Genomic DNA, 10656 nt, shown 5'->3' with positions numbered 1-10656 from the left:
GGGGGGGGGGGGGGCGGACACTCACGCTCCCGCAGCCGGTTCTTGAAGTCGGGGTCGCTCCGCCGCTTGCGGTCGAAGTAGATGCAGTAGCCGATGAAGAGCGCCCCGCAGAGCCCCGCGGCGATGGCGCTGGTCTTGCCCACCATCATACTGTCTGGCAGCCCAGGAGCGGCCGCTCCTGCCTCGGCCTCGCGCCGCACAGGCACCTTGGGGCGGGCGAAGCGACAGGGAGAGAGAGAGCGCGAGGACCCGCGCTTCCGCCTCACGTCATCGAGCCGCGCCGCAAGGCAGAGCTGCCCTGCTCAGTGCCTGCGGGCCTGCCCAGCGCGCATGCGTCAGGGCCGCCGACGCCGCCATTTGCCGCCGAGCCCCGCACGAGGCATGCGGCGGGCGAGCGTGGCAGGAAGGGCAGTTCTTGGGTTGCAGGTTGGCTCAGGACCAAGGAGCTTTTTTTCAGAGAAAATAATTGTTAGATGTGGGGAGCTGCATCTGCCCGGCCCCTGCGGGCCTTGCTCTTGTGTGACCCCAGCCCTTGGCTTTGGCCCCTTCCTTCCCTCAAAGTCCCGGCTGCATCCCCCTTCCCTGTCCCCTCACATCAGGGGTTAAAGCCAAGGACTTCCTGTCTCCCCGGCCTGCACATCCTACAGTTCCCATCCCATAGCTTAAGTCTGTCCCGTCCTGTGCTTGGTAGTGACCAGCCCATTATGAGGAACATCCCCTCTCCCCTTTTCTTTTTAAAATAATGTAGCGATTTAGTGTAAAATGTAGAATCTAAATCATCGAAAATGAGGGCTGGAAGGGACCTCATGAGGTCATCTAGTCCAGGCCAACCCCCTGCTCAAAGCAGGACATCCCAGCCAAGGCTTTATCTAGCCAGGTCTTGAAAACTTCCAAGGAGGGAGATTTCGCTACCTCCCTAGGTAACCTCTTCTGGTGTTTTACCACCCTCCTTGTGAGAGTGTTTTTCTTAATATTTAACCTAAACTTCCCTTGCTGCAACTTGAGACCATTGATCCTTATTCTGTCATCTGCCACCACTGAGAACAATTTAGCTCCATCCTCTTTCAACCCCCTCCTTCAGGTAGTTGAAGGCTGCTGTTAAATCTCCCCTCGATCTCCTCTTCTCTAGATTAAATAAGCCCAGTTCCCTCAACCTCAACTCAGAAGTCCCAGCCCCCACTCATTCTTGTTGCCCTCCACTGGACTCTCTCTCCAATTTGTCTACATCCTTTCTGTAGTGGGGGGCCCAAAACCAGACACAATACTCCAGATGTGGCCTCACCAGTGTAGAATAGAGGGGAAGAATCACTTCCCTGGATCTACTGGCAACGCTCCTACCAATGCAGCCCAGTATGCTGTTAGCTTTCTTGGCAATTGGGACACACCGTTGGCTCATATTCAGCTTATTGTCCACTCTAATGTGCAGCACTTAAGTGCTGCATATTTTACACTAACAAGAGGAAATATAATTGCAGGTCAGATGCACTGGCCTGTTTGCAGAACTAGAAACTGGATATATGCATCCATACGGGACATATTCTTCAAGTGCAGAGAAGGGCTGGAAGTAATGAAAGCATAGTCAGCAAGTGAGCTAAGGAGATCATTTTCACTTAAACGAGGGTCACACTGACAATTAAACTCCAGACATGAAACTTAACAGTGAAAGGCCAGCCAGATAGTAGGCAAGATAAATACTACAGTTGTCGTCAGCATCATATCTGCAATGACGACTCTACTAGAGAATGAAAAGTATTCTAAACACTTATGTAGAAACAACTGATTTGCAAGTCAATGGCATTGTCAGGACTGAGCACTGGATAGCTTGATTGAGGAAGACACTACTCTCTCAACCCAACAGAGGTCAACTAATAAGAAAATATCAGAGCAAGGCTTACTTTTAGACACCTTGTTGCAGAAAGTGAGCATGTGGGCTACTTGATAAAGCTTTGCTTTGTTCATTCTTTCTTCACAAGCAAAGATGACTACATTGAGGGGGAAAGAGAAGAGAGAGAAAGGAAGTGGAAAAGAAAAAGGGAGGGAGAAAAGAGAAAGGGAAAAAGATAAAAAAGGAGAAATGAGGGGAAAAAAAAGAGAAGGAGGGGGTGGAGGCTAGATAAGCTTTGCTTTACAAGCTGTGTAAATCTAGGGACATTAAGCAAAATGCTAATTTTAATTATAAACAGGAAAAAAGAATTATTGTTGGATGAGTCATTTCAGATGGACATCCCAACCAAAAATAATGTCATTAACTTCTAGAAAGTTCCTTTTTAGAAAAGAGTTTCTGGAACCTAAACTTACCTTACAGCTTCAGCAAAAGGTATGAAAACAGGTATGCTCCTAGAAAGTCATATTTCCAAAAGGCTGCAGCGGATGCAACATGAGAAGTCAAAAAAACCAAGGAGACAAAATGGCATTGATGTGGTGTCACAACTTTATATGCAAGAAACAGCTCTTGGGGTTCTATTAAATGTTTGTTTGTTTTTTTTAAATTGCACATTCCAACGTACCAAGATGCCACAGCTATTTGTGTTTCCCAGTTTTTCTTTGAGTCACGCTCTTTGGTCTCTTTCTTTTGTTCTTCTGTATTGGGCTGGCTTTTTCACCAGCAAATGAATTGTTGGAATAGCTTTTTGCATTTTTTAATGTGGCACCTGATTTGTGCTTAAGTTCAGGAAAGTTCTTTACACTGTCTGAATTTTTCCGTTGTACTTTTTCCTTCTCATCACAGCGCTTCACTCTTAGTTTTCTTCCTTTCAGTTCAGAGTTGTTTAGTTTCAGGGCAAGATGTACAGCATCTGTATTCTATAAAATCAAACACATTAAGATTGATGGTTAACACCTGGACGTTCACTACTTATAAAAATTGGTATTTTTATATACATTTTTCCTAGAAATATTAGGAGATGCTACTGAAATCAACACATTTATTAAATATCATCTCTCTAATGCATTCAGAAATACTAGCAGACTTAGTCAATAGACAGGTGTTACATTTGTATTGGGGAATAAGCCCTTTTCTGACAAAAAGCAAGTATACAGGTATTCAAGCAGTTTGTGGCAGAAACAAAGTAGTGATTGTGTTACAAACTGCTAGCTCTGTCAACGGATAAATGCGCCTCTCCACAAAGTTTTCTAGCATCATATGTAATACCTGTCCACTGCCTTATGGGTCACTAAGACCCCCCCAGTATCTCCCAGTTCCTTGCTCTCCCTTTCCCCAACCAGTCAAAGGGAGGGAGAGGGGCTGGCTCCCTGGCTACCTGCCCCATGGTGTATCGTCAGGGCACCCAGTACTGCTGCCCCCTACCCAAGCCTAGAACAAGGGGCCAGGCAGGGGGTGGATGGGTGTGCGTGCCAGGCACTCAGGGGATGCCCCCTGCCCTGTTCTGCCAGTGACTGGGAGAACGGGGCAGGAGGGGCTGTACCCCAGCTGCAGAGCCAGCAGAGCTCCAACTCTTTTTACTGGTTCAGCTGCCCCATGCCTGGTGTTCTGGCCAGGAGACAGGGCTGCCAAGGCAAGCACTCAAAGAGCCCAGACAGACACAGGAAACAGCATCACCTCTGTGGATAAAACACAGGCAAGCCCCAGCGTTCTGGCCATGAGCCCTGGTTCTTGCAGGGCAGGAAGCAGAAACCAGAGCTTTCCCTACTCTACAGGAATCCTGGGAACAGCCTCACTTCCCCAACTGAACAGTACCAGGACTCAAATGGCAGTGCTGTCTCTGGACTCCTCAGAACTGTTCAAGGAACTGTCTGGAGACAAGGAGGGCAGTTCTTACCCCTGCCACCTCTAAAGGCCAAAGAGGGCAGCTCTTCTTGGCAGCCTCTGCTTTTCAACAGCTGTCAGCTGCTCATTGACAGCCTGCCCCCCTCCCCAGTGGGAGAGAGGGCAGGCTGTCAATCATTGGGCTCCCCTAAGAGTACAGAGATCCAAGGAGCAGCCCTCCAGTACCCCCTGACTACAAAGCTCACCTTTGAGGCATCTGTGTGCCTCTCCAGCCACGGGCCTGAAACACCTGTAACCCTCAACCCAAATGAAGAGTCCCACTGCTTGCTTGTTCAGCTGAGACCAGAGAGCTGCATGTATCTTGTTTTGAGACTCAAGAAATATGGTCACCCTATAGGCTGTATTGTATTTATAGGCATTATATAGGCTATAATACCTGTTAAAACAAGTCTTTCTGTGCGCTAAACCTTTTCGTCCTTCAAATGTCTCCTTAAAATTCACTCTGCAGCAGTCTGCAAGTACTGTTGTGAACAGCCCTTATTGATTTGTTCTGTGTTCACTCTGAACTCCCTAGAGGAAGGACTTGTCATCTTACCGTTTGGAGAGTGCAGAGGACACTACCATTTGAAATGCTGTACAAGCCAAATACATAATTAAAACAGATCCCAATTCTTGGAGAACTAGTGGCCTTCCAAGACACATTATTCTTACCTACCTCAAAAAGAACATAGCCAAAGCCTTTGCCTATGCCGGTGTTTCTGTCTCGCACAATTCGCACTGCCACTACATTTCCGCATTCAGAAAAGTGGTCTCGCACAGCATCATCTTCGACGTCTGCAAACAAATGCAATAACAGTCACTGTGAAGTTATAACAATGAAATCAAGGTAGCCTAAGGGCCCCTCTACATGTTACATCTATTCTGCAATTACCCAATTAATTAGGCTGGCTACACGTGTAAATTAACTATGTCACCTTAAAAAGGTCCAACCAGCTATAAAGTTTTTGCTGGAAAATGTGTAATAAGTTTATAGATGGTTTTTAACCCAAGCTTTAATTTGCACATATAGCCTGTCCCCACAGCTGAGAGACTACAGCTGTTGTAATTTCCCATCTGCAGAGCCACCCCATGGTTGCCAGGACTGAGTCTCACAGCTGGCGGGATTCTCAGCCCTGGCTGTGCTCCATGGCTGTCAGGGCCAAGAATCCCACTGCTGTGAGACTCTCATCCCCAGCAGCTATAGGGCACAGCAGGGACCAAGAGTCCTGCCAGATTCAGCACTCGCAGCTGTGGGCATTTGCTGTTCGCTGGTGCAGGGGGATTCCAGGATAGTGATCCTGGGCTCCCCCTATACTGGCAATAAAGCATGATAGGGTCTGATGCTGGATCCCGCAAACATGCTCTCTGCCACTGTGACTTATATGGATCACACATCAGATCCCATCATGCTTTTAACTGCAATGTAGAGGAGCCCTAAGGACTAACCAAAACCCTACAATATTTTAAAGGGGACCATTTTAGTCTGTTCAAATGCATATGTGCCAGGAAAATACTCATGTATTAAAAAAAACAGAACAAGTACTTTGACAACTACCAATTAGGAAGCATTTAGAAGCAAGATAAAACCCAATTATTCAAACTGGGTTCAGATGTTAGTCTTTTACATAATTTTACTCTGGTTTTAACACAGTGAAAAATTAACATTTTTTGCTACATCTGAACAGTTTCTACTTATTCCAGAATGCATTTTTGAGACTCCGCATCAAATGATCCCTTGGCTGGGATAATATAGTTGGGAATGGTCCTGCTTTAAGCAGGGGGTTAGACTAGATGACCTCCCAAGGTCCCTTCCAAACCTAATTTTCTATGAGAGTTTATAATTTATCTGGTACCCCTTACAAGTAAAATATCTTTTGACTGAATAGTTTTACTTGAATAAGGAATGCAGAATCTTATGATGTTGGCAAGGTTTATGGGATTTTCTAGTAATCAGTATGTTTATAGGACAAGGAGGTTTAGACCTAAGAAACTCTAGTGCAGGGGTGGGCAAAATGCGGCCCAGGGGCTGGATGCACCCTGCCAGGCCATTCTATCTGACCCGCGGGGCCTTTAAAAACATTAGAAAATAAATATTAATCTGCCCTGGGCTGCCTGTCATGTGGCCCATGATGGCTTGCCAAACCTCAGTAAGCGGCCCTCTGCCCAAAATAATTGCCCACCCCTGCTCTAGAGCAGTGGTCTCCAAAGTGGGGTGCGCAAGACAATCCATTGGGGTGTGGGAAGAAAATATTAGAACTTCTATTTATATAAATATACATATATTGGGGATGAGTGCTCAAAAATTTGTTTACTGATAGGGGTGCGCGAATATAAATATACATATATGGGGGGTACATGCTCAAGAATTTTTTTTACTGATAGGGCTGCGCTATCAAACAAGTTTGGAGACCACTGCTCTAGAGTTATGTTACAAAATTAATGCAAAAGCTAGGATTTAAAATTAATAAATTATGCTGTATAACCTGAAATAGAGATCTCAATTACATTTTAGAGTAAGTTAACTGGTTTCATTTATTCATTTTTACTCACTTCCTTAAATCTTAACTAGCAGGTAAAATAGTATTACTATCATTAAGGGCATCATTATTTCACATTTGCTGAAGAAATAAAATTACAGCACAAAATGGACATGGCATTCAATCTAAACTCACCATATGAGAGATTTCCCAAGAATATAGACCGTTTATTGTCATGCTAAAGAAAAACAAAACAAAGAACACATCCCAGTGAGTTACTGGCTTATAGCAAACAAAACAAAAAAACCCCTCACTCAATCATGCATCTTACTTACAGAACTGGCTGCTGATGCAAGGTCAACTCTGATGTGGAATCCTTTGGCAATCTGTGTTCCATTTCTATTTTAGCCATAAACAAAAACAGGAAAGGCATTAGAATGTGAACAGAATTGCAACAAATTAGCAACACACATTTGGTCACTGAGTTTGAAAGCTGCTTCTCTAATAATGAATTGTTTAAAGAAGAAGCTAGGAAAAATTTAGCATAAGGCAAGCAGAAAAGACTAGGCAGTTCAAACTTCTCATCTGACAGTTTATAAATCCATCATCACAAAATGTAATGCCATTGCTGAGTAACAAAGTGAGACATACTTTGTTAGAGCTTTGTTGGCAGCACATTCTTCTTTGAATACCACATAAGCATTAACATACTTCATGTTAGGATGAAGCTTACGTCTGAAGAGAAAGAAAGAAAGTTAACTGAAATCATACTTACATGTATGAACATTTAAAAAACAAACAAACAAACAAACAAACAAACAAACAAAAAAACACCTCAGCCCCCAAGGTGGAATGTACATAGTAATGACACCAATTCTTTCAAATGCTGTTATAGCCTTGGATTACGATCATAATGACTAGGGCCTGTTTTAAATTGCGATTTCACTTTTTTTGTGAAAAAATCATGAAATTAACTGATTTTTACAAAAATGTGATTTGCAATGAAATGCTCTGATGGCTGCTACAGGGTGGGGAAAAGGGAGGGGAAGGGGCTGTTTGCTCCTAGGGTAAGAAAAAACTGAGGTGCCAGGGACTGGGGGGGAGAGAACACATGCAGGAAGAAGCAAACAGCCCCTCCCCTACCAGTGTCAGAGCCATCTGCCAAGGCAGCCCCCAGGTGCCCCCAAGCCCTCCACACTCCAGTTTTTCTGCCTGAAGGAGCAAACAGCCCCTCCTCTACCCATCCCCAAGCTCTCTCTTCCACCTGTCCCTTTCCCCCTCCCCTGGCCTGCTAGGCTTTTGGGCTGGCTGAAGAATGCTTTCCCCAGCCTGCAGCAGACATCAAAGCAAGTAGCCCCCAAATCTGGGTGCAAAAATGGCAGCCCCCACCACAATCAGGCCACAGTATTAAGAAGTTGGGCCTGCAATTTAAACCAGGCCTTAATAATGATGGTTCAAGCCAAAAGACATTAATCCCCCTTACAGCTGTCTTTTAGGCCTCGGTTCTATAATTTATGGGTCCATCTCCAACTCCCAAAGAAGTCAGTAGTTAAAGATTCTTGGCACTTTGCAGGTTGTTTTTGATGGAGAGAAGAACTGTGTAAGTACCAAGTGGAAAAAAAAAAACCAAACTAGTAGGAAGTAAGTGTGCTGCCACAGAAATCACAAAGGGTGTTTATACCTGTGGTCCAGGAGGAGGGGTGCTTTAGAGTGGCTCTGAGAGCCACTGTAATTCAAGTGCCTGAAATATCACGTGTATCAGCATCCCTGTGCTGAAAAACAGTGGCAGGGGTGCTTTAACTAAAGCTCATTCAATGAGCTTTAGTTAAGGTGCCCTGCCAGCATTTTGCTGCATGGAAACACTGATACATGTGATGCTGAAGTCTGCTGGAGCAAGGTAATGAATTGACTCTGCCCTGATGTGCTGCATGTATATAGGTGCCCAAAATGCCTATTTTATACACACAATAGAAGACTATAATTTTTTAAAAGCTAAAGGAACAAAAAGGAAGCAAGTCTGACAAGTATAAAAATACAGCTTAAAAAGATTTTTCCTTCAGTAATAAAACATGGAGCTCACAAGTACAACTTACTTTATAGCTGCTAGCTTTTTGGATAAAGTATCCTCTGCTGGGACCTTCAACAGAAAAAAATTCAGAAGCCTTAGTAAGCGTATCAGATTATTTCAAATATTTGTTCTTGTAAAGTGGGGAGGAAACAATGGGTTTCATTCTTATCTGGGGTAATACAAAGAGTCTAGAAAACAAACTTTTAAAATTGGGAGAAGGTCTATGAAAGACCTTTAAAATTATTAAGAATGATATTTGGTTGGTTTAGTTTGCTATGCAACTTGCATTCTGGTATGGCAATCTTCAATTAATTTATACTCCACACTGAATTACAATGAAATTCTCTCTCTTTGCTATGGTATTAGTAAACAGTGAAATAATCTTTTAAGAAAAACAAGCACTACAATTATGAGATATTTGTCTTCCAAAGCAAATGTGCCTTCAGTGCAATGAACTGTTATTATGGGAAAACAATACATATAGAAAGTACAGACTCTCAAAGGAACCAAGTGCTATTCTCAGAAATATTTAGAAAAGCAAGGCTTTAACTCAAGAAATACAGGTAGTGGACTAAAAAAAAAAGATATATATGCAAATGGTATAGGCAAGCAAGAGGACAACAAAAGGGAACAGCATACCAAAGAGCGGAAGCGAACTGACTCTATTTGTCCATACTCTTTAAAAACTGACGTCAGCATCTGAACAAAAGAAAAGAAGTAACATGTATTTCAATCCTTTATTGTAGCTAGTCTAAATTACTATGCATTGTATGCAGGAAAAGACTACATTCGCAGTGGGTATGTAACAACTCTACACAGGAAAATTCAGATATTTTTCTGTTAGCTCTTTTCAGGAAATATTTAAGATCCAGAAGACAACCATTTGGTCCCTTGACAGAAAAATCACGAGTTTTGCATTATCCAAATCTACCTAAAAATCAGTGGTTTCTAATGCATTCAATTAGTTTTTTGAACTGGCTTAAGATATTGATAAATTAGAATATTACAACTCCTCTCTTCTACTTATTCATAGTATCAGATATTTTGGGCTGTTGCCTTGTATTATTATGGGTTATATTATACCCCCAGATACCTGCATACTGACCTCTCTGTTACATCAATGGGAACTATGCCCAAGCATCCAAAGAGAGAATTCAGCACTTAGAAATCAGTGCGAAAATACTGACATCTCTCCCCCCTCATTCAAGGGATAATGTCAACTTAAAAATCTTTTTGAAAATGAATAACTGTTTTAAAAATCAGTTTCTGCTAATATCCCCTGTAAATGAGACATCAGTGGGGGGGGGCAATCTTTTTGGCAGGCATGCTGCAAATTATCACTCCCCACTCAAGTGCCACTCCAATCCCCCTCCTCTGCCCAATGTGCTGCTCTTCTTTCTGCTTCTTACCCTATTTGATGCTGTGCTGCCTGTTCCCTCAGACTGAGGGCTCCTTTAAGCCAAGACCTTATTGTGGTTCCTGTAATTTACTGAACACTTTTCACTTACCTGTGTAGTACAGTGGATGGGTAAATTCCCAACAAACACAGTTCTTTTGTTTTTTAACATCTCTGCTTGACTGATTTGTTTTTTCTTATGTTGTTTTACACCAGCTTCCTTTTCTGAACTATCAAGGCTTTGTGTGATGGCATCAGGATTTTGGTTTTTCAGCTTCTTTTTACTATGAATCTGTTTCTCTTCCTCTTCATCTGCTTGTTCCAGTGCACACTCTCTATAGCATAAGTAAGAAATAAAACTGGACGATGATGGACTAAAAAGCAAAGCTTTTTCTAAACTGCAAAACAATTCTAGTTTAACTAAAAAAGCATGCCAGTTTAGTACCAAGAAAAAAGAAGTTGAGTGGTGAATAAACAAGGTTGTATACATTTAGCAAAATCATTTGACTGTAACAATGCACAACATGACCACTTACTGCTCAGCTGACCATGTGTTTATTACTACTGTTCAATGCTATCTACTTAGTTGTCCTATGTAAGAGCAATATTTGTATTGGTCATCCTCATGTTTGAACCATACTGGAACTAAAAAAGCAAACTTCATTTTCCTAAGGTAAGATAATATTCAAGTTATTCAAAACAAACTATCCCTTAAAAGTAGATACAATATCTAAGGTCACATTACACTTAAGATATAATTAACCAGTTAAACAGGGTAAAAAGCACCCTGTTCAAATTCGCAGATGGCACTAAGATGTGGGGAGAAGTAGGCACGCTAGAAGGGAGGAATAGGCTGCAATCAGACCTGGACAGGTTACGGGTGGGGGGATGAGAACAGGATGGGTTTCAACACTGACAAGTGCAAGGTGATGCACCTAGGGAGGAAGAA

At 42.9% G+C, this 10656-nt stretch overlaps 2 protein-coding genes and 1 long non-coding RNA gene across 4 annotated transcripts in view; 1 reads left to right on the top strand and 2 right to left on the bottom strand.

Annotated features, from left to right (window-relative positions):
- TOMM20 (translocase of outer mitochondrial membrane 20) overlaps positions 1–244 on the bottom strand; it is a 14969-nt gene extending 14725 nt beyond the window's left edge. Inside the window, exon 1 of the mRNA XM_019527516.1 lies at positions 26–244. Within this exon, the coding sequence (XP_019383061.1) occupies positions 26–149 (124 nt within the window). The 5' untranslated portion in view covers positions 150–244. The remainder of the gene's footprint in view (positions 1–25) is intronic.
- A 2164-nt stretch (positions 245–2408) lies between these two features.
- The window catches only part of RBM34 (RNA binding motif protein 34), a 14876-nt gene continuing 6628 nt past the window's right edge, over positions 2409–10656 (bottom strand). Inside the window, exons 4-11 of one of the 2 annotated variants that reach the window (XM_019527485.1) lie at positions 9820–10042; positions 8951–9010; positions 8337–8380; positions 6895–6978; positions 6579–6642; positions 6439–6481; positions 4443–4561; positions 2409–2802 (exon numbers count right to left, since the gene is read on the bottom strand). In XM_019527485.1, the coding sequence (XP_019383030.1) occupies positions 2521–2802; positions 4443–4561; positions 6439–6481; positions 6579–6642; positions 6895–6978; positions 8337–8380; positions 8951–9010; positions 9820–10042 (919 nt within the window). In that variant the 3' untranslated portion in view covers positions 2409–2520. The remainder of the gene's footprint in view (positions 2803–4442; positions 4562–6438; positions 6482–6578; positions 6643–6894; positions 6979–8336; positions 8381–8950; positions 9011–9819; positions 10043–10656) is intronic. The other variant, XM_019527486.1, reaches the window with a different exon arrangement.
- On the top strand, positions 5920–6389 carry LOC109304715. The gene is made up of 2 exons (XR_002099456.1): positions 5920–5964; positions 6190–6389. It is a non-coding gene; the product is annotated as an uncharacterized LOC109304715 (long non-coding RNA).

Source organism: Gavialis gangeticus, unplaced genomic scaffold, assembly GCF_001723915.1.
Source record: "Gavialis gangeticus isolate Ggan-Ray unplaced genomic scaffold, GavGan_comp1, whole genome shotgun sequence".
Classification (NCBI taxonomy): Eukaryota; Metazoa; Chordata; order Crocodylia; family Gavialidae; genus Gavialis; species Gavialis gangeticus.
Note: the sequence above shows the minus strand (reverse complement) of the source record. Positions and strands in the feature narration are given on the sequence as shown.